The sequence below is a fragment of the Macaca mulatta genome, chromosome 6 (genome assembly GCF_049350105.2).
Source record: "Macaca mulatta isolate MMU2019108-1 chromosome 6, T2T-MMU8v2.0, whole genome shotgun sequence".
Classification (NCBI taxonomy): domain Eukaryota; kingdom Metazoa; phylum Chordata; class Mammalia; order Primates; family Cercopithecidae; genus Macaca; species Macaca mulatta.
The window spans coordinates 149425980-149453346 of NC_133411.1; the positions used below are offsets into that span (position 1 = coordinate 149425980).

Below are 27367 nucleotides of genomic sequence, written 5' to 3' on the forward strand. Positions count from 1 at the left end.
ATCATGGCCAGGGGAATGTCAGGCCCTGATTCTATGATAGAATATATGGTGAGTTTCTAAAAAAAGCAAAGGTGGGTGGGGATGGGGGGCACCTAGGCTTATCTCAGACCTATTAAAGCAGAATCTTAGGGAGTAGTGTCTGGGAATCTTTTTCTTCTTTCTCTTAAGCTTCCTAGGTGGTTCTGATGCACCCAGAAGCTTGTAAGCCACTACTGTGCAGTGTAGAACTATGGACAGACTTGAATTTGAATTCTGGCTCTTCCACTTAGCTGACTGTTCTTGGGCAGTTATTGAACCTCTTCTGGCTTTAGTTGCCTTACCCCTGAAATGAGGATCAAATGGTACCTACTATATGTGGTAGCTGGAGAGGCTAAATAAAATAATATTAGGCACTTAGTAAGGACTGGAACAATGAGACATGGTTCGTGTTATTAATTATCCATGTTGAGGATCAGCTTGGTTTTATCTCACCTTTCTCTCCCTTCTAGGACCCTCCAGAATGAGGAGACAGGAAACTTCCTCTAAAGGGTTCCTGATCAGGTTTCTCCCCAGGACGGTCCAGCATGACTGCCCCCAGCCTAGTCTGCACCCTGCCGAAGTTGCTGGTTCTGAGCTAGGAGCTCCTGATTCTGTGTGGCCAGGTTGATGGCTTCTTCCAGGATGCCCGCCAGCAGGCTGCAGTGACGATGCTCTGTGGTCATGGCCCGTTCCTCCCACTGGCCCTGCCAGGCTCGGAATACCTGTACCCAGATTCAGAGATACCTGTCACTCAGCCAGCCTTGGAGCCAGGTCAAGGCCTGCCCTCCATCCCCACTAACCCGCAGCACATGGTGTGTCTGAGCTCGAGTGGCCTGCACATGCAGGTCATAGAGGGCTGCCAGGTCCTGCTCTGCCGTGTCCCGCTCTTCCTGAAGGGCCTCCAGCTGGAATCTCAGCACCATCTGTTCCTGCTGCCATCTCTGCCTCTCCTTGCAGGCCTTCAGTGATAACACATACTCTTTGTTGAGCGCCACCTGTGTGCCAGGCTCTGTGCTAAATACTTCAAGTGTATTATTTTATCCAATAACAATCATATGTGGCATTGTCGTCTTACAGATTTGACAACAGTGAATCAGAGAAGTGACCTAACTTGCCCAAATTCTCATGGCTAGTGAAGGTCAGAGCTGACATGGCACATGCCTTTCAATGGTTTGCAACTCTCCTTGGGGTAAAATCCAAAGCCAGAGCTGTGGCACACACTTGTCTCTTTAGCCTTGCTTCTGACTACGCACGTGTTCAGCTCCAGCCAGATTGGAGAATTTGCAGTTTACAGGACCCACTTTGCCATTGCTTCCCTCTGAACCTTTGCTCTGTCTTGTCTTCTCTGAGAACATGTCACCACTCCAACCACCCCCACCACATACACGTTATGTTTCTTAATTTGTTCAAATAAGTTGTATCTATGAGTGCCTTGATGTGATGAGCAGTAACTGCCCTTGTGAAGCTCAGTGTCCAGTGAATTCCCCTGGCTGATTTCTGCCTGCCCTTTAAGGCTCAACTTAGATGCCACCTCCTCTGATCCACTCCAGCCTGGATCAGATATGCCTTTTTGGTCCCACATGCCCCTAACTCCCCAGACCCATCACTTAGCACTGAGAATTGCCTCATCTATCCCTGACAAGTCTGTGAGGGCCATGAGAGAGAGTATGAACCAGTCGGTTGTGACTGATGATGGATCCCAGCCCTAGCACAGTACCTGGACCAATTAGAGCCTCAAGTCCTCTATTTGACTCTCCTTACCTCCTCTTCAGTCACCAGGTCTTTGATCTGGTCATCTGCCACCTCCTCCTTCTGTTCCAAATGCTTCAGCTTCTCTCGAATCCAAATTTGGTGCTGCTCCCTCAGTCTCTGCCTCCGGGCCTGGGCCAAGAAGAACTGCAGGGCCACATCTGGTACCTGCTGGGCTCAGTCAGAAGTCCATGTGTGTGCGCAGATTTAGGACCAGAGCCCAACTTTTCCAATACCTCATCACCAGGGCTGCTGCCAGAATAACATCCAGGACCTAACTGGCCTGGAAGAGCTTGTAGCATGGGCAGAGACTCAGGAGGCCATGGTGGGAAGAGGAAGGTAGTGGCTCTGCCAAGAGGTGCCATAGTGCCCCTAAGGATCCTATACCCTTAATCCAATAAGTAGGAAAACAGTCCCTCCCCATGGCCCTCCCTTACGGGTCTAGTCACCCTCAGGTCCTTTATTTGTCAAAAACTTCACATTTCTCCTTGATAGTGGGGCAGGGTAAGCAGAGGCACATTAGCTGGGCTCTGCAGCTCTTCACTCCCCCTATGGCTTCCAGTCATTCCTGGGGTACATGAGGTATTACCTGTTCCTTAGGGTGCCTGAGAGGATTCTTTTGGTGGAGCCCACACCTTAGAGTTGCCGTTCTTCCTGCCACTAGAGGAAAATGTAATGAATCACACCAAAGGCAGAGAATACCTCCCACTCCCAGCTCATCCCCAAGTCCCAGACCCACCTTGGGGCTCTCCCTCGAGGCATGGGCTCTGGCTTACTGGTGACTCTATCACCTGCTGAGAAGATATTAGAAGTGACCATTCCACACCTTTTCTCCCAGGACAGTGTAGGTTAAGATCAGGGCTTGGAAATCAGACAGATCAGGGTCCCAGCCCCTCCTCTTCTTAGCTGAATGACCTCGAGCAGGTGACTGGCCTAGTCTCCATGTGCTTCTCTATCAAATCAAGCTGATAAAAGTTGTAGAGAGAATGAAGTGAAGTACTGCACCGAAAGCATTGAGCAGTAAGCCTCTTGCTCAATAAATAGGAGCTACCATGCCTGATTCCCAAGCCCCAAGGCTGTAAAAACAAGTTGTAAGCAATTATGAAAAAAGACGAGAAAGGCCAGAAGAGGCTGGACAGGGGCAGGATTTCAACCACCCTGTGATAAATCATGGAAGACCAGAAAGGCCATGCAGCCTAAGGAGATGAAAGAGCACTAGATTAGGAGTCTAAGGACTTGAGTGTGATTATACTTTTGCTGCTCCCGATTACACCTGTGACCCCAGGCTCACAGGTCTCACATCTTTTCTTTTCTTTTTCTTTTTTATGACAGAGTCTCGCTGTGTCACCCAGGGTGGAGTACAGTGGTGCAATCTCAGCTCACTTCAACCTGAGCCTCCCGGGTTCAGGTGGCTCTCCCACCTCAGCCTCCTGAGTAACTGGGACTACAAGCATGCGCCACCATGCATGGCTAATTTTTGTATTTTTGAGTAGAGATGGGGTTTCACCTTGAGAGGGCTCCCAGCCCTCTCACATCTTTTCTTTTCTTTTCTCTTTTTTCTTTCTTTCCTTCTTTCTTTCTTTTTTTTTTTTTTTTTTTTGAGATGGAGTTTCACTCTTGATGCCCAGGTTGGAGTCCAATGGCATGATCTCGGCTCACTGCAACCTCTGCTTCGTGGGTTCAAGTGATCCTCCTGCCTCAGACTCCCAAGTAGCTGAGACTACAGGCATGCACCACCACACCAGGCTAATTTTCGTATTTTCAGTAGAGACAGGATTTCTCCAAGTTGGCCAGGCTGGTCTCGAACTCCTGACCTCAGGTGATCCACCCACCTCGGCCTCCCAAAGTGCTGGGATTATAGGCATGAGCCACCATGCTCAGCCTCACATCTTTTCTTTAAGCCTCAGTTTGCTCACCTGAAAAGGACACAGTATTCTTTCCTGCTTAAAATACTTCTGTGGCTCACCTGTGACCTTTAAGACAAAATCCAAACATCTCTGTTTTACAAAGCCCTGTGTGACCTGGCCCCTGCTGTCCTCTCCAGTCCTTCTCTCCTGACTCTCCCTCAAGTTCTATTCTCCAACAAATTGAGCTGCTTGCACTACCTCAAGGGGACCAAGCACTTTCTTGCCTCTGAGTCTTTGCCTGTCATTCTCTCTGCCTTCAGGTTGTTCACTCATCTTTGTTGACCTCCTTCAGGAATCACTTCCTCCATGAAGTCTTCCATCCCTCTCTTGCCAAGGCTAATTTAGATGCCCCACAGAACTCTGTTTATAAGCCTTTCAGAGCACCGATGATGGTGGTGTAATTGTTTCTTCCCAGGAGATTATAAACTCCATGAGGGCAGGGAATTCCCAGGGCCTATGTGGCACTGGGCCCAGCACACAGTGGGTGGTCAGTAAGTGTTTGGGAATCAATAAGTCAATGAGTGAATGGAGGTCTTCCTCAAAGTGCTTTGGAAAGAAGACAAGAAGGCAGACACAAATGTGGCTCCCAAAAGGGTGAATGCGAAGACATACCTGTGGCTCTGGAAGCCTCATCGCCTCAGTTCTGGCTCCTTGGAGCATCTTTCTTCTTGGGTGCTGGCTCCACGCTTTTACCACCTATGGAGAAAGGGTTCAAGGTGGGTACTGGCCATGGCTGGCCCAGATGCCCTCCGGCTTCACCTTGCTCACCTCTAACTCCTGCAGTGCTCTTCCCAGCTGGCTTAGCCCACTGTATGTCAGGGTGTCCTCAAGGAGGCCTAAACGCAGGGGCCTCAGGCCAGCCCGGCGGGCCCGAGCCTCTTCTACTGCATCCCACAGGGTGGGCCTCACCTGTTTCACCTGCATCCTCCTTCTTGAGGCCCCCAACAGAGCAGCCTGGAGCAAACTGAGGGAGCTACCTAGTAAAGGGACACTCCAAGTGAATTACTCCTTCCTGTGGACTCCAAAGCACGCGGCCTGTAATACTTTTACTTTTTGTTAGTAGTACTATTCATAAAAATATCTAACCCCCTCTAGGCTTTTACATGTGCTTGATGACACTTCACTAAGGCTGTTCATGGATTGCCTCTTTTTATCCACACAACACTCCAATCAGGCAGAAGCTCTAATCTATCCTGCCTCCCCCGACATTTTCCAGATGAGGCAATAGAAGCTCAAAGAGGTCAAGCAACTTCTTGGCAAGTGGCAGAGCCAAAACTCAAGCCCATGCCCTTCATCATGATACCAAACTGGCCTGAAGGTAAACACGTCTGGCCCTCACTGCTTTATCCTTGTGGGTGTGAACTGCTCTAACTTATCTTCCTCATTCCAAGGGACCTTGCACAGGGGAGGTCTGGGAACTTGCTAGCCAAATGAATGTGTGTTTGTTGATTTTGGAGACGAGGGCCAGACATTTTTTACTCTTTTATTATGGAAAATTTCAAACATACACAAAGTATAGGAAATCCTGTGTACCTGTCACCTAGCTTTGACAGTTATAAACTCATGCCATTTCTGTTTGATCAATACCCCCACCTCGACCTCCCCCAAATCCCTGACATCATAACATTTCAGAGGCTTGATTTTTTTTCTTTTTTTCTGCCAGCATCTACATTAAGGACACAGAGGGTTTTTTTTTTTTTTTTTTTTTTTTTTTTTTGAGATGGAGTCCCGCTCTATCGCCCAGGCTAGAGTGCAGTAGCACGATCTTGGCTCACTGCAACCTCTGCCTCCCAGGTTCAAGCAGCTCTTCTGCCTCAGCCTCCCAAGTAGCTGGGACTACAGGCGCCCGCCACCATGCCCAGCTAATTTTTGTATATTTAGTAGAGATGGAGTTTCACCATGTTGGCCAGGCTAGTGGCCTGGCCAACGAACTCCTGACCTCAGGTGATCTGCCCATGTCAGCCTCCCAAAATACTGGGATTGCAGGCATGAGCCGCCGCACTCAGCTGAGGCTTGATTTTTAACGGGTGTATGAAAATAAGAGACTCCCTTCTCTTCTCTTATCTCCCTCTCTTCATCTATAAATTAGGCCTGCCTCTCTTTCCTTATTTGTAAATTATATCTGCCTCATGGGGTTTTGGTAAGAATCAAAGGCATTTGTGCAAAAATGCTTGGTAAGTGGTTTAAGGCCTCTGAAGGGTGAGGGGTTACTTTCACTGTTGACCTTGCTTTGCCTCTCCAGTCTCTGTCAGTCTAGGCATTCTGGGGCCCTCTTGGAGAGTCAGGCTCTCTCTCTGGGCTGGAGTTGGGGCTGAGGTTGGTTGGGTGATGGGTGAGGCAGGCCTAAGGACAGATCTCAGAGCTTCCCAAAGAACCCCACACTCTCCCCCTGGCCACCTTGGGGGTCCAGGCGAAGAAGCAGGCCACTGTAGTTGTTTCCTCCCAAAAGCTGTGAGACAATCCATGGTAAAGAGCCCTCCGCCTCCTCACCAACAACTTCACCAGCCAACACCCGCAGCAGGGGGCAGTCTCTGCAAGAGGGAGAGGAAGAAAGGCGATGTCCACTGGTGGATGGGGAAAGAAACTGGACAGAGTTACACTCTGATGGAAAGGGCAACTATTTCCAGAAACTTTTGTGCATTACCAGACAGATTTGAAACATCATACAGATCTCTATTTTATTAGTATTACTTTTTGAGTTACAAAAGTAATACATTCTCCATGGGCATGGTGGCTCACACCTATAATCCCAGCACTTTGGGAGGCCGAGGCTGGCAGATCACTTGAGGTCAGGAGTTCGAGACCAGCCTGGCTGACATAGTGAAACCTTGTCTCTACTAAAAACACAAAAATTAGCCAGATGTAGTAGCACACACCTGTAATCCCAGCTACTAGAGAGGCTGAGGCAGGAGAATTGCTTGAACCCAGAGAGCAGAGGTTTCAGTGAGCCAAGATCACACCACTGCCTGCCCTCCAGCCTGGGCAATAAAGTGAGAGTCTGTCTCAAAAATACAAACAAATTTTTAAAAAAGAAGTAATAGATTCTCACGGTAAAAAATTTAAATTGTGTACCTGACAAGTGACTTGTACCCAGAATATATAAAGAGCTCTTACAACTCAATAATAGAAAGACAAATAACCCAATTTTAAAATGGGCAAAAGAAGATGACATCAGTGAAAATCACAGAGTAGGGAACTCCAGGAGTCCATCCATCCCCAGAAATACCTAGCAAAAATTGCCAGAAACAACCTTATTTTAACTCTGAAAGATAGAGGTTTACAGCAACAAATGCTTAACCAGGAGAGGCAATTTAAACATCGTAGGAGATCTCTGTGGTGTTTTAACTTACCCTCGCTTCAACCCCTCCCCAGCACAGGGCTAATCTTGAAGACAGTAGCCCAAATTTCTGGTGGGGGTTCCTGGTTAGGAAGGGAGCAGAGAAGATGTTGTTCCCAATGAATCGTGTTTATCTTTTTTGATTTTCTGGAGTTTCCCCCCAAGAACTGATGAAAGGGAAATCTCTTTGCTTCACCTGTCTCAGAACTCTCTCAAGGCAGAGCAGCTACACAGAGGATGTTCCCTGGAAACTGTTGAAGAACAAAAGAACAAGGCACTGCTGCCTGAAGCAAAAATAACAGTTGAGGCAAACAATTGACACCCTGAAAGACTGGGAAAAGTTTGGAAGTGATATTTTTGGGAGAATAAGGGCTTCAAAAAGTTCCCATGTGAACCAGAGAGTGTAGAAAGCACACCCAGGGTAGGACTCATGTGCAGAAAAGGCCCAATAAGACAATAAGCTTTCATCTCTGTCTGGTCTTTGGGCTCAGCACAAGCAGGAAGTGAAGGCTAAAACAGAGCTGTAAATTGCCTGGCTAAGCTTAGGAGTGACTCCACACAGCCAATCTGCAAAGACCTGGAAAAGTTTTTCTTTTTCTTTTTTCCTTCCTTCCTTCCTTTGTTTTCTTTTTCATATTCTTCTTTATTCTTTTCGTTTCTTTTTTATTTGTTTCTTTCTTCTTCCTTTTTAAAAAACAAAACAAAACTTTTTTTTTGGTCGCAGGCATTTAAGGAATTCTATGTTAGGTCACTGGCTAACAACTAAAATAACAAAATGAAGGCTTCAGTGAATACAAAGAATACAGTCTTCGGAAAAAAAAAAAAAAAACCCACAAAGATAAAGAGAGAATCTTGAAAACAGCAAGAGAGAAGCAGTTTATTATGTGCAATGGATCTTCAATAAGACTAAAAACAGATTTATCCCCAGAAACCATGGAGATAACATAAAGTTGGCCCTTTATATCCATAGGCTCTGCATCTGTGGATTCAAGCAAGCACGAATCAAAAATATTTGGGAGAAAAATGGTTTTGTCTGTACTGAGCATGTACAGACTCTTTCTTGTCATGATTCCCTAGACAATACAGTATAACAATTTACATAACATTTACATTGTATTAGGAATTATAAGTAATCTAGAGATGACTTAAAGTATGTGGGAGGATGTACGTAGGTTATGTGCAAATACTATAACATTTTATTTTTTATTTTTATTAGTTTTTTTGTGTGTGTTGTTGTTGTTGTTTTCCTTTTTAGATAGAGTCTCGCTCTGTCACCCAGGCTGGAGTGCAGTGGTGTGATCTCAGCTCACTGCAACCTCCACCTCCCGGGTTCAAGCAATTTTCCTGCCTTGACCTCCCCAGTAGCTGGGATTACAGGCACCCACCACCACACCCAGCTTATTTTTATATTTTTGGTAGATACGGGGTTTCACCATGATGGCCAGGCTGGTCTCAAATTCCTGACCTCAGGTGATCCACCTGCCTTGGCCTCCCAAGGTGCTGGGATTATAGGCGGGAGCCATGGTGCCCACCTAATTTTTGTGTTTTTAGTAGAGACAGGGTTTCACCATGTTGGCCAGACTGGTCTCAAATTCCTGACCTCAAGTGATCCACCCACATTGGCCTCCCAAAGTGCTGGGATTACAGGTGTGAGCGCCACACCCAGTTATTTTTATCAGTATTTTTTTAGATAGGGTCTTGCTCTGTCACCCAGGCTGGAGTGCAGTGGTGTGATCATGGCTCCCTGAAGCCTTGACCTCCTGGACTCAAGCTATCGCTTCAGCCCCTCAAGTAGCTATTATTACTGTTTTTTACAGTCTTTTTTATTTTTATTTTTTGTAGTGACAAGATCTCACTATGTTGCCCAGCCTGGTCTCAAACTCCTGGGCTCAAGCAGTCCTTCTGCTTTGGCATCCCAAAGGCTGGAATTACAGGCATGAGCCACTGTGCCTAGCCCACACCATTTTATATAAGACACTTGAACATCTGTGAATGTTGATACCTGCGGGGGGATCCTGGAGTGAATCCCCAAAGAGATACAAAGAGACAACGGTATTTAAAGTGCTTAAAAAAAATCCTGCCAATCAAGAATTATATATCTGGCAAAACTATCCTTCAAAAATGAAGGCAAAATTATGACACTCCCAGATAAATCAAAGCTGAAGTAATTCATCAATAGTAGACTTGCCTTAACAAAAATGCTGAAGAGAGTCCATCAACCCAAAATGAAAGGACACTAGACAGTAACTTGAAGCCATATAAATAAATAAGGAACAATAATAAGGTAACTACATGTGTAAATATAAAAGCCCATAATATTGCATTTTTTGTTTGTAACTCCTCTTTTTTGCCCATAGGATTTAAAAAACAAATGCATAAAACAATAATTGTAAACCTATGATAATGGGCACACAATGTATAAAGATGTAATTTGTGACATTAGCAACATAATGGGAAAAGATGCAGATGTATAGGGGTAAAATCTTTATAGATATTGAAGCTAAGTTGGTATTAATTCAAGCTGGATTGCTATATGGTTTTTGTTTGTTTGTTTGTTTGTTTGTTTTAGATGAGGTCTCACTATGTTGCCCAAGCTGGTTTCAAACTTCTGGGTTCAAAAGATCCTCCTGCCTCAGCCTCCCGAGTAGCTGGGATTACAGGTGCATACCATTGTGCCTGGTGAGACTGTTTTAAATTTAAGATATTAGCCGGACATGGTGGCTCACGACTGTAATCCCAGCACTTTGGGAGGCTGTGGGCAGATCACGAGGTCAAGAGATCAGGACCATCCTGGCCAACATGGTGAAACCCCATCTCTACTAAAAAATACAAAAATTAGCTGCACCTGTAGTCCCAGCTACTCGGGAGGCTGAGGCAGGAGACTCGCTTGAACCCGGGAGGCGGAGGTTGCAGTGAGCTGAGATCACGCCACTGCACTCCAGCCTGGAGACAGAGCGAGACTCTGTCTCTAAATAAATAAATAAATAAATGAAATTTAAGATATTAATTGTAATCTCCAAAATGGCCACAAGGAAAATAAGTGGGTTTTTTTTGTTTGTTTGTTTTGTTTTTTTAGACAGGGTATCACTCTGTCAGCCAGGCTAGAGTGTAGTGGCACGATCACGGCTCACTGCAGCCTCAACTTTCCAGGCTCCAGTGATCCTCCCACTTCAGCTTCCTGAGTAGCTAGGACCACAGGCCTGCACCACCATGCCTGTCCAATAGAAAAATAACCTTTAAAAATATGGAAAAACCCCCTGTTCACTTTTTAAAATGGATTTATGTCTTTATTGCTCATTAATTGGGGCAAAGGAAATATCCTTTTAAAACTCAGGCAAACTGAGTGTTTGTCTTGTATCCTGTCAGAGGAAAGAAATTGAAAAAGAAAAAAAAAGGAAAAAATATCAAAAAGGTAACGTGAAAAAAAATCAACACAGCACATTGCAAAAAATCAATTAAATACAAAAGGCAATATTAGAGGAATTAAGAAACAAAAATATATAGCCAAATAGCAAGATGGCAGGGGTAAGTATTTGTTATCAGTGATCACTTTAAAGGTAAATGGAATAAACTCCCCAATTAAATAACAAAGTTTGGAAGAATAGGTCTTTTTTTTTTTGGTTGGAAGAATAGATTGAAAAAAAAAAAAAACCATAATTTATCTATGTGTTGTCTACAAGAGACTCACTTTATTTTCTTTATTTTTTTAAGAGACAGGGTCTCACCCTGTTGCCTAGGCTGGAGTACAGTGCTGTGATCAAGGCTCACTGCAGCCTCAACCTCCCGGGCTCTAATGATCCTCCTGCCTCAGCCTCCAAGTAGCTGGAGCTACAGGTATGTGCCACTATACCTAGTTATTTTTATTTTTTGTAGATATGGGATCTTATTATGTTGCCTAGTCTGGTTTCAAACTTCTGAACTCAAGTGATTCTTCTACCTTGGCCTCCAAAAGTGTTGGGATTACAGGCATGAGCTGCCATGCCCAGCCAAGACCCACTTTAGATCCAAAGACACAAATAGGTTAAAAGTAAGAAGATGGAAAAAGATATAAAAGAGTCTGTAGTGGCTATATAAATATCACACCAAATAGACTGTAAGTCAAAAATTGTTACAAGAGACAAAGAAGTACATTATATATTCATAAAAGGTTCAACTCATCAAAAAGATAAAACAAATATAAACATGTATGCACTTGACAAAAGACCAAATATGCGAAGCAAAAGTGGACAGAAATGAAGGGAGAAATAGATAGTTCTACAGTAATAGTTGGAGACTTCAATACTCTACTTTCTTTTCTTTTCTTTTTCTTTTTTTGAGAAAAGGTCTCACTATTATTGCCCAGGCTGGTCTTGAATTCCTAGGCTCAAGCGATCCTCCTGCCTCAGCCTCCTGAGTAGCTGGGATTACAGGTGCATGCCACTGCACCCAGCTTCCCCAGTTTCAGTACTAAGTAGAACAAGTAGACAAATGATCAAAAAGGAAGTAAAGGACTTAAGTAACACTAAACAATTCAGACCTAAGAGACATGTTTAGAACACTCAATCCCAAAATAACAGAATACACATTCTTCTGAAGTGCGTGGAACATTCTCCAAAGCAGACCATATGCTAGGCCACAAAGCAAGTGTCAATCATATTTAAAAATTAAAATCACACAAAGTATCTTCTCTAGCCATAGTGGAATAAACTAGAAATGAGTAACAGAAGAGAAACTGGAAAATTCACAACTATGTAGAAATTAAACAACCAATGGGTCAGAAGAGAAATCACACAGAGAGTTAGAAAATACTTTCAGAAGAATGAAAACAAAAACACAACATATCAATACTTACGTGATGAAGCAAAAGTAGTGCTCAGAGCGAAATTTGTAAGTATAAACACCTACATGAAAAAGGAAGCTCTGAAACCAGTAATTTAACTGGACACCTCAAGGAACTAGAAAAAGAGAAAAATAAACCCAAAGCTAACAGAAGAAAGAAAAGAATAGAGATCCAAACAGAGATAAGTGAAAAAGAGAATATAAAATAATAGAAAATCAATGAAACCAAAGTTGACTCCTTGAAAAAAAAGTTTTAAATGAGCAGGAGTGGTAGCTATGGAGCCCCTGGAGGAGAAAGAAACGCAGGTTGCTGCATGGTTAAAATAAATATTTGGAGATCATCGCATTCCACAGTATGATGTGAACCCACGGACCACAGAGATTTTACATCACCTTTCAGAACCCAACAGGGTCCGGGACAGGGATGACTACCTGGTAATAGAGGACTTGAAGCAGAAAGCAAGTGAATACAAGTCAGAAGCCTAGTATCTTCAAGACCTTCTCATGGATAGTGTGAATTTTTCCCCTGCCAATTTCTCTAGCACTGGTTCCAGGTATCTGAATGCTTTGGTTGACAGTGTAGTGGCCCTTGAAACAAAGGATGACTTACCAGCTAGTTTTATCCTTGCAGTGAATGATTTGACCTCTGATCTCTTTCGCACCAAATCCGAAGGTGAAGAAATCAAGATTGAACTGGAAAAACTTGAAAAAAATCTAACTGCAACTTAATGTTTGAAAAATGTCTACAAGAGGATCTCAAGAAAGCAGAGTTGCATCTGTCCACAGAAAGGGCCAAAGTTGATACTCGTAGTCAGAACATGAACTTTCTAAAAGCAAAGTCAGAGGAATTCAGATTTGGAATCAAGGCTACAGAGGAGCAACTTTCAGCCAGAGGCATGGATGCTTCTCTGTCTCATCAGTCCTTAGTAGCACTGTCAGAGAAACTGGCCAAATTAAAGCAACAGACTATATCTTTGAAGAAAAAGTTTGAGTCCTATTTAGACTTAATGCTGAATTCCCCTCTTGCTCAAATGAAAATTGAAGAAGCAAAGCAAGAATTAGACAGCAATGAAGCTGAACTTACAAGGAGAGTAGACATGATGGAACTGTGACAATAGCCAAATTAACATCCTTTTCCCTAACAAAATAAAATGAATAGGACTTTATAGAGTTTTTTTTTCCTGTTGGCATTTCTTAATAACGAAATTTTCTGTGTTTGTAGATTACAGAATGTCATAATTAATAGAATATGGTTTCTTACTGTGTATTGCATTTTTGTTCCCATATACATAGGTTTCATATTAAAAAGGCTTTTCTCTCTCTCTCTTTTTTTTTTTTTTTTTTTTTGAGTCAGAGTCTCGCTGTGTCGCCAGGCTGGACTGCAGTGGTGTGATTTTGGCTCACTGCAACATCCGAATCCCTGGTTCAAGCAATTCTCCTTCCTCAGCCTCCCTAGTGGCTAGAATTTCCACCATGCCAACATGCCCAGCTAATTTTTGTATTTTTAGTAGAGATGGGGTTTCACCATGTTGACCAGGCTGGTCTCGATCTCCTGACCTTGTTATCCACACACCTCAGCCTCCCAAAGTGCTGGGATTACAGACACGAGCCACACTGTCTGGCCAAAAAGGCTTTTCTCTTTTAAAAAAAAACTTAAAAATGGACAAACTTTTAGCTAGATTGACTAAGAAAGACAGAAGACTCATATTACTAACATTAGAAGTGAAAGTGAAGACATTGCTACCAACCTTACAGAAATAAAAATGATTATAAGAGAATGCCACAATTATACACCAACAAATTAGAGAACTTAGATGAAATGAACAAATTCCTAGAAACACACAAATGACCAAAACTGACTCCAGAAGAAATAGAAATTCTGAATAGACCTATACCAGGTAAAGACACTGAATCAGGCAGGGCACAGTGGCTCACACCTGTAATCACAGCACTTTGGGAGACCGAGGCAGGTGGATCATGAGGTCAGGAGTTTGAGACCAGCCTGACCAATATGGTGAAATCCCAACTCTACTAAAAAAATACAAAAATTAGATGGTCGTGGTGGTGCGTGCCTGTAATCCGAGATCCTCGGGAGGTTAAGGCAGGAGAATCACTTGAACAAGGGAGGCAGAGGTTGCAGTGAGCTGAGATCATGCCACTTTATTCCAGCCTGGGCAACAGAGCAAGACTCCGTCTCAAAATTAAAAAAAAAAAAAAAAAAAAAAGGCGAGATTGAATCAGTAATCAAAAACCTCCCAACAAAGAAAAACCCAGGACCAAATGACTTCACTGGTGAATTCTAGCAAACAGTTGAAGAATAAGTAACACCAATTCTTCTTACACTGCTCCAAAAAATAGAATAAAAAGGAAGACTTTCTAACTCATCCTATGAGGCCAACATTGCCCCAATACCAAAACCAAAGACAACACAAGAAAATAAAATTACACACTAATATCCTGTTGAATGTAGACACAAAAGCTCTCAATAAAATACTAGCCAATGGAATCCACTGAGTATTAGAAGACTTATACATCATGACCAACTGAGATTTATCCCAGGAATGCAAGGGTAGTTCAACATGAAAATAAATCAATATATAATATACCACATTAATAGAATGTAGAAAAAATCTGAGGATCATTTCAACTGATGCAGAAAAGCCTTTGACAATATCCAACATCCTTTCATGAGAAAAATACTCAACAAAATAGGAATAAAAGGGAAATTTCATAACATGATTAAGGGCATATATAGAAAAACCGACAGCCAATATCACAAGCAATGGTGAAAGACTAAAATCTTTCCCCTCAGATCAAGAATGTAAGTATGACTACTATCACCACTGCCATTCAACCTTGTATTAGAAGTTCTAGCCAGAACAATCAGGCAAGAAAAAGAAACAAAATTATTGAAATAGGAAAGGAAGAAATAAAACTATCTCAAGTTGCAAATGATATAATTTTATATACAGAACATCCTAAAAAATCCATATCCAAAAAGAACTATTAGAACTAATAATCAAATTCAGTAAAGTTGCAGAATACAAAATCAACGCGCAAAAATCAGTTGTCTAGCCAGGTGTGGTGACTCACACCTGTAATCCCAGCACTTTGGGAGGCCGAGGCAGGTGGATCACAAAGTCTGGAGTTCAATACCAGCCTGGCCAAGATGGTGAAACCCCGTCTCTACTAAAAATACAAAAAAAAATTAGCTGGGCATGGTGGCAGGCGCCTGTAATCCCACCTACTCAGGAGGCTGAGGCAGAGAATTGCTTGAACTCAGAAGGCAGAGGTTGCAGTGAGCCGAGATCATGCCACTGCACTCCAGCCTGGGCGACAGAGCAAGACTCCGTCTAAAAAAAAAAAAAAAAGGAATCAGTTATGTTTCTTTTTTCTGTTTTTTGATAGGGTCTAGCTATGTCACCCAGGCTTGTATGCAGTGATGCAGTCAAGGTTCACTGCAGTCTAGACCTCCCATGTCAGCCTATTGAGTAGATGGGAGTGCAGGCATGCATCATCATGCCCAGCTAATTTTTTAATTTTTTTGTAGAGACGAGGTCTCACTATATTGCCCAGGTTGGTCTCAAACTCCTGGGCTCAAGCAATCCTCCTGGCATGGCCTCCCAAAGTGCTGGAATTGCAGGCATGAGTCACAGTGCCCAGCCTAAAATACTTACTTTCCATACACTAGAAATGAACAGTCCAAAAAGGAATTTTTTTTTTTTGAGATGGAGTCTCACTCTGTTGCCCAGGCTGGAGTGCAGTGGTGTGATCTCAGATCACTGCAACCTCCACCTCCTGGGTTCAAGTGATTCTCTTGCCTCAGCCTCCCAAGTAGCTGGGACTACAGGCACCCACCACCACACCCAGCTAATTTTTTATTTTTAGTTTGAGACAGGGTTTCACCATGTTGGCTAGGCTGGTCTCGAACTCCTGACCCTAGGTGATCCACCCACCTCGGCCTCCCAAAGTGCTGGGATTACAGGTGTGAGCCACTGCGCCCGGCCCGGTAATTTTTAAAATTCCACTTCTGATAACATCAAAAATAATAAAAATACTAAGAAATAAATTTAACCAAGGAGGTGTAAACCTTATACCCTGAAAACTGCAAAACACTGCTGAAATAAAGAGAACTTAAATATATGAAAAAACAGCCTTGTGCTCATTGTTCATGAATTGGAAGACTTAATATCATGAAGATGATAGTATTCCCAACAAATCTAGAGATTCAATACAATGCCTATCAAAATCCCAATGGCTTTTTTTTTTTTTTTTAGAAATGGAAAAGCCAAATCCTAAAATTCCTATGGAATTGCAAGGAGCCCTGAATAGCCAAAACAATGTTGAAAAGAAGAACGAAGTTGAGGGCTGGGCGTGGTGGCTCATGCCTGTGATCCCAGCATTTTGGGAGGCCAAGGCGGGCAGATCACGAGGTCAGAAGTTCAAGACCAGCCTGACCAACATGGTGAAACCCTGTCTCTACTAAAAATACAAAAATTAGCTGGGCATGGTAGCATGCACTTGTAATCCCAGCTACTCAGGAGGCTGAGGCAGGAGAATCACTTGAACCCAGGAGGCAGAGGTTGCAGTGAGCCAAGATCACGCCACTGCACCCCAGCCTGGGCAGCAGAGCGAAACTCCATCTCAAAAAAAAAAAGAATAAAGTTGAAGGACTTACACTTTTCCGTTTCAAAGCTTACTACGAAGCTACAGTAAATAATATAGTGTCAGGCTGGGCCCAGTGGCTCACCCCTGTAATCCCAGCACCTTGGAAGGCCAAGATGGGAGGACAGCTTGAGCCCAGGAATTTGAGACCAGCCTGGGCAAAATAATGATCCCCTTATTTCCACAAAAAAAATTTTTTTTTTTAATTAGCTAGATGTGGAGGTGTGCACCTGTAGTCCCAGCTACTTGGGAGGCTGAGGCAGGAGGGTCACTTGAGCCTGAGAGGTCAAGGCTGCAGTAAGCCTTGACTGCATCACTGCATTCCAGCCTGGGTGACAGAGGGAGACCCTGTATGTTAAACAAAATTAAATTAAGTTAAATTAAATCAAAACAGTGTGGTATTGCCATGAGGATAGCCTTTGACGAGAACTGACACGTTTTCATGATTAAAAAACATTCAAGAACGTAGAAATAAAAGAAAAGTTTCACAATATGATAAAGGCTATATAAATCAATGTAATATAATTGAGAGTCTTGACATAAATCCATATATATGTGACCAACTGATTTTTGACAAGGGTGCCAGGACCAGTCAATTGGGAATAGTAGTCTCTTTAGCAAATGGTGCTGGGAGAACTGGATAGAATGAAGTTGGACGATTACTCCATACTAATACAAAAAATTAACTCAAAATGGACCAATGACCTAAGTGTAAGAGATAAAGCTATAAAACTATTAGAAGAAAACGTAGGGGTGAATCTTCCTGACTTTGGATTTTGCAATGGTTGCTTAGGTATAACACCAAAAGCATGAGCAACAAAAGATAAATTGGGCTTCATAAAAATTTTAAAGTTTGGTGTATTGAAGGACACTATCAAAAAAGTAAAAAGATAGCCAGGCGTGGTGGCAGGCACCTGTAATCCCAGCTACTTGGGAGGCTGAGGCAGGAGAATTTCTTGAACCCAAGAGGCAGAGGTTGTCAATCACGCCATTGCACTGCAGCCTGGGCAACAAGAGCAAAACTCTGTCTTTAAAAAAAAAAAAAGAAAGAAAAAAAGAAAGAAAGTGAAAAGATGACCTATGAAACAGAAGAAAATGTTTGCAAATCACATAACTGATAAGGGTCTAGTATACAGAATATATAAAGAACTCTTAACACAACAAGAAAGACACAAATAACCCAATTTAAAAATAGGTGAAGGATTTGAATAGACGTTTCCACAAAGAAGATCTAGAGATGGCCAACAAGCACATGAATAGCTGCTCAATATAATTAGTCATTAGGGAAATGCAAATCAAATAAAAATAAGATACCACTTCAAAACCACTAGGTTGGCCATAATCGAAAACACGGAAGATAACAAATGTTGGTAATTGTGGAGAAGTTGGAACCATCGTACATTGCTGGAGGAAATACAAAATGGTGCAGTGCTGTAGAAAGCAGTGTGGTAGTGCCTCAAAAGTTAAACATAGACTTACCATATCTATATGACCCAGCTATTCCACTCCTAGGTAAATACCCAAAATAATTGAAAAGAGGTATTCAAACAAATACTTGTACATGAATGTTCACAGCAGCACTATTCACAATAGCCAAATGATGGAACTAGATAGTTCCACAACATTGCGAATGTACCAGGAGTCACTAAATTGTACATTATAAAATGGGTAATAGTTAATTTTATATTATGTGAACTTTACCTCGATAAAGACAAACATACAAACAACTTTTAAGACAGGTACGATATGACCCAGCAATACCACTTCTTGGTTTATGTCTGGGATAATTGAAAACACATGTCCAAATAAAAACTTATATGTGAATGTTCACAGCAACATTATTTAAAATAGCCAAAAGAGTAGCTAGGCATAGTGGCTCATGCCTGTAATCCCAGTGGCTGGGGAATCTGAGATGGGAGGATTGCTTGAGGCCACGAGTTTGAGACCAGTCTGGGCAACAAAGTGAGACTACATCTCTAACAAAAGGAGAGAGAAAGAAAAGAAAAGATGTCTGGGTGCGGTGGCTCATGCCTGTAATCCCAGCACTTTGGGAGGCCGAGGCAGGTGGATCATTTGAGGTCAGGAGTTTGAGACCAGCCTGGCCAACAATGAAACCCCATCTCTACTAAAAATACAAAAATTAGCTGGGTATGATGGTGGGCGCCTGTAATCCCAGCTACTCAGGAGACTGAGGCAGGAAAATCACTTGAACCCGGGAGGCAGAGTTTGCAGTGAGCCGAGATCATGCCATTGCACTCCAGCTTGGGGGACAGAGCGAGACTCCATCTCAAAAAAAAAAAAGAAAGAAAGAAAAGAAAAAAATATATATAGTAGCCAAAAGTGGAAACAATCCAAATGCCCATCAATGGATGAATGGATAAACAAAATATGGTATATCCATACAATGGAATATTATTTGTCAATAAAAAAGAACAAAGAATAAAGTTCTGATTCACACAAGTGGATAAACCTTGAAAACATTATCCTAAGTGAAAGAAGCCAGACAGGAAGACCACATATTGTATGGTTCCATTCACATGAAAAGCCCAGAGTAGCAAATCTACAGAGACAGAAAATAGATTCGTGATTGCCCTGGGCTGGGAGTGGGTGGCAGAATGAGGAATGCTTGCAGATGGAAAAGGGTTTCCTTTCTGGGGTGACTTAATGTTCTAAAATTAGATAGTGCTGATCAATGCACAACGTTGTGAATGTACTAAAAAACCACTGAATTGTACATTTCAAAAGAGTGAACTTCAGTGTGTGTAAATTATATGTTAATAAATCTGTTTTTTTTAATAAGTATACATGATAAAAGAAAGAAAATACTTTAAAGTAGTTTGGAATTTAGGGTACATTTTCCTCTTCTTTTTTGTTTTACTGCAATTTGTTTTCAGGCACTTCTGAACTTGGCAACATTTCCGTGACATTACAAATATGCAAGCTGGTTTGAAATAACTACTTCCTGTCATTACTTCATATTTTCATAACTTTAGAGCACTTGAGTAAAGGATGTAAAGTAGGACCTGAAGATAAGACTTTTTGGGAATTTCCCAGTCTTGGCTTTGAACATTTAGGTTCTTTCCAAGTTTTCAATCTGATAGATCAGAAGAGATATAAGTAGCTGAAAAGGAATTAGTAATGTAAAAATTTAAAAAGTGGTAAAAAAAAGTCTGAAAAATTAGACAAAAATGCTTGAGGATGCTATTTGCAAAACTGTCCCTGGTGTATCAATCTGCGATTTCTTAACCCCAAAGTAAGGTTTTTCTTTGCTATTATTTTACTATCATTTATTGGCGTCTTGAAGGGCCTAAAATGTATACCTTATTCCTTCTAACAGCAGCATCTCCTTCTAATTTGTGAGTGTGTTGTCCAGGCTTTAATTAGAGAGGAAGAACCAGTGTTTTTCATATATAAACAAATTTGTTAAAGGAAATGGCTTACAAGATTGTGAATGCTGGCTAAGTAAGTCCAGAATCAGGGAGGTCATGGGCACAGACCACAAGTGTTGTCTATGAGCAGTCAGGAGGGAAAAGAGTGAGCAGAATGGAACTCCACAGGCACAAGTATAGCAGATGCCACTGCCCATGAATGGAATTTCTTTTCTTTTTCCGGGAAGCTTCAGCTTTTAAGGCCTTTTTAGGCTTCTGCTTTTAAAGCTTTTCAACTGATTGAATCGGGCTCACCCAGATCTTTCAGGATACTCTTAACATCCATCACATCTGCAAAATACCTTCACAGCAGCACCTAGCTTAAATAACTAGGGACTGTCACTGAAGCCAAGTTGACACACACACACACACACACACACACACCCCACACACACACACACCATCACAGTGGGTTTATCAGTAAATTTCTTCACCAGTTTCCCATAACTGGGCATTTGGTTTATATTCTTGTTGTTGCTGTTGTGTTTATAGACCTATTTAACATTATACTTACAGAAGCTTCTCTGGGGAGTTTTCAGTTTATGAATAAGGACATCAGGACCATCAGTTACAGTGAACTGCCTAAGCTGTTCTCTTATGCTGTGTACCATTAAGAATAAAAGAAAGTTTGCTCTTTTTCTGAATTGCTGTCACAGATGCGACGTGCTCTGCGGAAGCTTAGGAACATCTAAGCTACTTTAATGTACTCTCACTTAAGTCATTTAAAGATGGACAGAGGTACTGAGAACTAAGTAAATATGACAATAAGAAGTGGGAATGGCAGGGCCTTAGGTGCTCACCTGCAGACCAGAATGCTCTGTAGGGCCAGGCTGTGCCCCGAGCACATCTAGGGTGTGTGGCCGGTGTCTGATACACATCTCAGAACACAGAGTAGAACAGAACAGAATCAAAAAGCTGCTTCACCTTCAGCAACAATACATGCCAGTGTTGCTTTTCCATAGAAATAAAAAGTGATCAATTTAAAATTACATGATATTTTGTTGTAAATAATAGCTATTTTTATTAAGGTTATCTGCTAATAATAGAACAAAGATAAAATACATTTAACTTTTGCATTAAAAAAAAAAAAAAAGCTGTCCCTGGTGCATTTATCAACATATGAAAAAAAAAAAACCCAGTGGCTAGAGATATTTATTTATTTACGTATTTATTTCTATTTTTTGAGACTCACTCTCTCACCCAGGCTGTAGTGCTGTGGTGTGATCATGGCTCATTGCAGCCTCAACCTCCTGGGCTCAAGCCGTCCTCCCACCTCAGCCTCCTGAGTAGCTGGGACTACAGATGTTGCGCCACCATGCCTGGCTGATTTTTTTGGGTATTTTTTATAGAGATGGGGTTTTGGCCGGTTGCCCAGGCTGGAAAATATTTATTTTTATTTATTGGTTTCACTAATTCTCTATCCAGTTGCTTTTGACCACGTCATCTGCCGACAACGGGGCTTAACTTGTGTTCTGGGATGCTCTTATTATGGGGTTGAGGACAGGAGAGACTTTGATGCTATCCTGGGCCTTTCCCTCTGTAATTCAGCTCCCCACCTCACCCTTCAATGCAGTCAGAAGGCCCCTTCAGACTTACGGGCTCCTGGGAGCTGCAGGATCCGTAGAGCCCCTCGCCACACACCTTGGGTCCCGGGCCCCTCAGGAGGGTCAGGCCCTGGGCAGGACACGATGAGAGTGAGCAGACAGCAGGTCCTGTGGAGAAAAGGGTGGACTCAGGCCCAATGCCTAGCGGGGATAGGGTGACAGATACTCTCTTGTCCTCACCTGCCTTCACCCGCGGTGGCCTGCAAGTACAGCTCTGAGGCAGCTTTTGAGTCAGACACCTCCACTTCAGTGGCATCTTCTACCACCCTGGAGGAAGCAGAGGCTGAGCTCAGCTCCAAAGGACCAGGTTCTGTCCAGCCCCCGAGAACCTCTATGTGGGGAGCCCTTGGAGGTCCCCATAGCCTGTAACCTCCCTAAATGTTTCTCATCCTCATGATTTTATTTTCCCTCCTGTGAACAGGGTAGTTGGGATCACTGCCATTTTACAGATGGAGAAACTGAAGTCCTGCTCAGTGAGATGCTCAAAATCACCCAGTGTGACAATGACTGAGTCGGGACATGGGGCTGGGGAATAGAGTTGAGGTGGTGTAAGCTGAAGAGGTGTAAGTGGGGTGAGGGGAGTGAGAGGGATGAGCACATGAGATGAAGGAAGAGGGTAGGAGGGGATCCTGAGAGCAGCCCTTGACCCTGTAAGCATGATCCCAAGCTCAGAGCTTTCTTCCCCTGGGGTGGCAGTGGGTGGAGACCCCAAAAGCTCAACTTCCGTGAGGCAGCCCTACCTTAAGATAAGCACCCTCAGACTCCACTGGGCCCTGAACACTCACAAGCCCAGAGGGGCCACGTCCAGCACTGACAGGTTCTCCATCCCTGAAGAGAGCAGGTCCTGGGTCCTTCCAGTGGGGCTGAACTGGGTTCACACAAGCACACTTGTTATAAACTGAGCCTTTCCCTACTTTCAGCTCATATGACCCTCCTGGGGTCTAAACATGGCACCATGAGTTCAGCCTTTTTGCAGTCAGAGGAGAGGAGAACTCAGAGAGGCACACCCATGCCGATGAGCAGCAGAGTGAGGCTGGACCCACGCTCTCTGGCTCCCCATAAACCTCGGGCTCCTTCTGCATCATCGCCCTGGCCCTGGTTCCCAAGTCCCACTCTCTCCCCTCCCACAAGGGTCTCACCTGCACCAGGCTAAGAGTGCTAAGCACAGGATCAGAGCAGCTGAGGGGCAGAGCTTCCTCAAACACTATCTGCAGCAGCTAAAGTAGAGAAGCATTCAATAAGGATTAAGAAAGCATGAATCTGTCCTTCAACATTTCCTGAGAGTGAAGTCTGTGTCAATGCCCCATACTACTGGGGACATGGTATCCAGGACAGAAATAGCACCAATCTTCATGTTCACAGCAAGTCAGAAAGTGAGCAGACATTCTCAGTGGGACCTGCTGTTTGCTGCACAGGGATCCACGACAAGTTCTGAGGCAGCTATTTTAGTTTGGGGGCATTTTAATGAATCCCCCACTATAAAGCTCCCAAGTTTATAATTAGTATCACCAGGAACTGTGAAAATCAGATCTCCTTGAATATTTGATCTTTTCATGCCACCCCTCTCTAACCGTCACCCTATCAGCCCCAGCCTCCCATCTTCCTTTATTTTAATTTTTATTAAAAATTTTTTTGTTGTTTTTGTCTTTTTTTTTTTTTTTTTTGATGGAGTTTTGTTCTTGTCGCCCAGGCTGTAGTTCAGTGGCATGATCTCGGCTCACTGCAACCTCTGCCTCACAGATTCAAGTGATTCTGCTGCCTCAGCTGCCCAAGAAGCTGGGATTACAGGTGCCCACCACCACACCCAGCTAATTTTTATATTTTTAGTAGAGATAGGATTTTGCCATGTTGGCCAGACTGGTCTCGAACTCCTGACCTCAGGTGACCCACCCACCTCAGCCTCCCGAAGTGTTGGGATTACAGGTGTGAACCACCGCACCCAGCCCCTTCCCACCTTCCATGACCTCCCAGTAGCTGCATAAATTGACCCTGGCAAAACATCCTGCGTGGACCAACAGGGTGCTTGCTGTAGGAGCCCCAGTGAGGGCTCGTGTGGGCAGGGAAGATTCTCAGAAGTCTCAGGGGGAGGCAAACCCTGAGCCGCATGAGGCCTGTGCCCTGGTGGCTCCTCTGGGACTCACCTGAGGCACAAGTCGGGGTGCCTCTGTTTCCCTCCCCCGGAGCAACAGGGCCACACTGTACCCTCGGCCCACAGAACCCAATGTGGACTGGACACGTGCCAGCAGCTCCTGCTCTGCCTCCTGCAGGGAGACACAGGCACAATCCACTGACTCAGGTGCCCTGAGCAAAGGAGCTCTAGAGGCAGCTGGCACCCCAGGATCCAGGGGCCTGAGGGCTCCTACCCTCCTCTCATCACCCTCCCAGACCTCCTTACCTGAGCAGCATCAGGGCCCAGGACTCTGTCAAAGGTGAAGCTTTGTTCCTGTGGGCAGGGCTGGGGTCGATCGTGATATTCCCATCTTCCCCTGCACTCCCTGCCCCACTCCCCTTCCCCTCACCTGTCCCCTTCCCGCCGCCACACACACAACGCCCATCCACCTGAGTGTCTAGAGTTCCAGGCTGAAGCAAACGGAGGTTTGTGGGCCCCACCAGGAGTGTGGGGCTACTGCTGTCCTCAGGGCCTGAGAAAGGTAGACTGCATATCAGCTTTCATGAGGAAAACTGGCTCTGGGATTCCTGAGTCCTGCCCTCAAGCTTTGCCTCAGTTTTCCAACCTAAGCTGGCCTAACCCTCCCCCTCTTCCAAGAGACTCTCCTGGACTACACTTCCTCTGAAATGTGGAGGGCTTCTTACCTGATCGCCTCCCCGACTCCACTTCTACCACCACGGTCAGCATGGCATGTAGGTTGGGAGAGACCATGAGGGCCCCTCAAGGAGGCTGAGTTGCCTGGGCCAAACCAGCCCCTGCGCTCACCACCTCTCCACAGTCCACGGCCTCTATGCCTCTCAGCTTTCCCTCAATAATTCATGAATCTCATCTGAGGGCTAGGGAGGGGTGGTTCTGGACCTTGTAAACTACTAAGGGAAGTGACATTCCCTTCTCTTGTGAGAGAACACTGCCTAAGATTCTTTTATTTTTTTCCTTTTTTCCTTTTATGAAAACTTTCAAACACTGGAGAGAATAGTATAATGAACCCCCAGGTACCCAGCTTCAGAAATTACAAAATTCTGGCCAGTCTTACTTCTTTTGTTCTCCTCCCATCCCCAGCAGATTATTTGGAAGCAAATCTCAGACATCCTGGTATTTTATCCATAACTAGTTCAGTATACCACAGTTAATTTTAGAACATTTCCATCACTTCATAAGGAAATGTGGTTCCCTTTAGCTATTACCTCCCTAACCCAAACCCACTGCACCCCTAAATCCTAAGTAACCACTTATCTATTTTCTGCCTTTACAGATTAGCCAATTCTGGACATTTCATAGAAATAGAATTATATACTGTGTGGTCTTTTGTGTCTGTTTTTTTCCATTTAGCATTATATTTTCAGTGTTCATCTATGTTGTAGAATGTCTCAGTACTTCTTCCCTTTCTACCGTGGATAATGTTTCATAATAGAGTGCGGTCACCAACCGCCTGGCATTCGGCCAAGTTTCCCCATGAAGGGCATTGTCCTCCATGAGACTGCACTCACTTCTGAGATCAGTCTCAAGTTAAGGGGTCCCCAGGACTTCCTTACTCCAGCAGTCTACAGGTTTTGGTGTTCCACTGCTCCTTCAGGCTTGACAATTCACTAGAACAGCTCGCAGAACTCAAGTAAGTGCTACACTTACTGTGTCTGACACTAATTCTCTGACACCAGCGGAGTGTCCTATGATTCAATTCAACTCTGACACTAACTACTTGGAGTTAGTGTCAAGTCCCATGAGTTAAAATACAAGGTCCCCAACAAGACTGCCCTTAATTCAAATGCCAGCTGCAAGTGGGATCGCCAGGCTACTCACACGATTGTCTGACTTGGCTACAAATTCAGGGGTTTCCCATGACGCCACCCCAGATTCAGTAATTCACTTGAATGACTCACAGAACTAAAAAAAGTGCTTACTTACTATTACCTTTTTATTATAAAGGACACAAATCAATAGTCATATGAAGAAGAATAAAGGGAAAGGTTTGGAAAGGTCTTAGGTGCAGGCGCTTCTGTCCCTGTGGAGTCAGGGTTCATCACCCTCTTGGTATATCAGTGTCTTCACTAATCGGAAAACTCCCTGAGATTCATTGTCCAGAGTTTTCATTAAGGTTTCATTATGCAGGCATAATAGAGTAAATCACTGGCCACATGATTGAACTCAACTCCAGCCCCATTCCCCTCCCTGAAGTCAGAGAGAGAGACTAAGAATTCCAACCCTCTAGTCACATGGATGGTCTTCTCCATCTCATAGTCATCTAGAGGCCCTACCAAGAATCACCTTGCAGAACAGTTATTCTGGTGGCCTTGAACTGACCCAGTTCTCTCTTTTTTGCTTATAGTTCTCAAAAATAACTAGAATATTCTGTGAATGCAACATCCAATGATAAGGAGTGACTGACTGGAACAGCCTGGGCTCTGTTCCATTCCCTCCTAGAAACAGGATGTCCTTCAACACTTTAGCCCAGCATGTCATGTTACCCCTGGGGTATAAAGCCTAGGGTGGGCTGCTATCCAGGGTCCCTCAGCTGTGGTGCAATTGAAGTATGTGCAGACAAGGCTTCATCCACCTTGGTAACTTTCCTGAGCCTTGGAAGACCAGCTCAACATGAATCTTAGGCTTCTGCTGTTCTTTGCTGCCTTTCTGTAAGTAATAAATCTACTTCACGTAATTTGTGTGGGGGTGTTCTGTCTCAGCAGCCTCAGATAAGTTGGTAACCAGTGCATAATAAACCTGCCTTGCACAACTCATTAGCATAACAGGCTCCTATAATTCTAAAGATTTTTGAAGCTCTGTGCCAGGAACTGGGGATGAAGACCAGACATATTATTTATTATATCACAGGCCACCCCTAGCCTTTTCTGCAAAAGGATCATACCTGTCTGATCATCCACATTTGGTGTAGCATTTATATAACAGATACAGCAATAGCACCAACATGAATATGCCTAATATTTGGAGAAGTCAGTGTGGGGTAGGGATAGAAGGTCTTAAATCCAATTTTGCAATACATTTGGCTATCAGTTTCAGTACAGTATTATAATATTACCAACAATGACTGTATTATATCAAGTTGAGTAGATGTAATATGAAATATAAGAGTAATCAGTTTGTTATCATATTCTATGACCAAAATGTCTCCCACGGAAAGGCCATCCAGGTGTGCAGGCTTCCATTCAATCTTGTTAAGTTCCAAAAGCAGGTGTGGTCTCAGCAAAATATGGCTTCATCCTTTCAGACATCTGGTATAACCATATCATCCCTTGTTCTTGGCCTCTTTCAAAGTGTTAGCATAATATTGGATTTCCCTAATTGGGTTATTCATTCCATACCCTCCGCTATTATTCTTCCTTCTTTCATTTATACCCAAACTTTTCCACCTTTGGAAGGGAAATTAGGAGAGGCCATTGTGCTAGTCCACATTGTTGGCAACAACAGTAGTTTAGTAAGTGCCTCCCCTTCAGCCCACTCCAATTTATATAGGTTAGGGCTATATAGATACAGGACTAATGGGCTATTTTAGCCACTGGACAATACAGCAGCATTTACTGTCAACTCAAATTTTTCCAGATGGGTTGAGGGCACAACTTAACCTATAGGGTCCTTAGAAATACTGAAATAAAGATTTAAAGGTATAGTTACAATGTCTTGCCTAGGAATTAACTATGCTTCTGGCACCTGCAGATGTA

General features: G+C 43.6%; 1 protein-coding gene, 1 non-coding gene and 1 pseudogene across 2 annotated transcripts; 2 read left to right on the top strand and 1 right to left on the bottom strand.

Annotated features, from left to right (window-relative positions):
• Window positions 1-422: 422 nt before the first annotated feature.
• On the bottom strand, window positions 423-24965 carry LOC100429177 (uncharacterized). The gene is made up of 15 exons (XM_077937153.1): window positions 24341-24965; window positions 24086-24168; window positions 23922-23969; window positions 23668-23787; window positions 22666-22743; window positions 22312-22394; window positions 21707-21793; window positions 21519-21634; window positions 6072-6205; window positions 4287-4370; window positions 2507-2561; window positions 2357-2427; window positions 1780-1938; window positions 819-1013; window positions 423-740 (listed from the first exon to the last, which is right to left on the bottom strand). The coding sequence occupies exons 1-15, from the start codon at window positions 24405-24407 to the stop codon at window positions 579-581; spliced, it is 1542 nt and encodes a 513-aa protein (XP_077793279.1). The 5' UTR covers window positions 24408-24965; the 3' UTR covers window positions 423-578.
• Window positions 10263-10388, top strand: LOC114679161 (small nucleolar RNA SNORA27). Its single transcript, XR_003730839.1, has one exon. It is a non-coding gene; the product is annotated as a small nucleolar RNA SNORA27 (small nucleolar RNA).
• LOC696766 (HAUS augmin-like complex subunit 1 pseudogene) lies at window positions 11966-13002 on the top strand (annotated as a pseudogene).
• Window positions 24966-27367: the final 2402 nt, after the last annotated feature.

Excerpts from the sequence above, each read along its gene's own strand:
- LOC100429177 (XM_077937153.1), bottom strand. The coding sequence starts at position 24,407 with ATGGTCTCTCCCAACCTACATGCCATGCTGACCGTGGTGGTAGAAGTG. Across the intron at positions 4,371-6,071 it reads TCTTCGCCTGGACCCCCAAG|GTGGTAAAAGCGTGGAGCCA; the intron begins GTGGCCAGGGGG and ends CTTTCTCCATAG. Across the intron at positions 1,939-2,356 it reads TCAGGCACCCTAAGGAACAG|CAGGTACCAGATGTGGCCCT; the intron begins GTAATACCTCAT and ends GACTGAGCCCAG.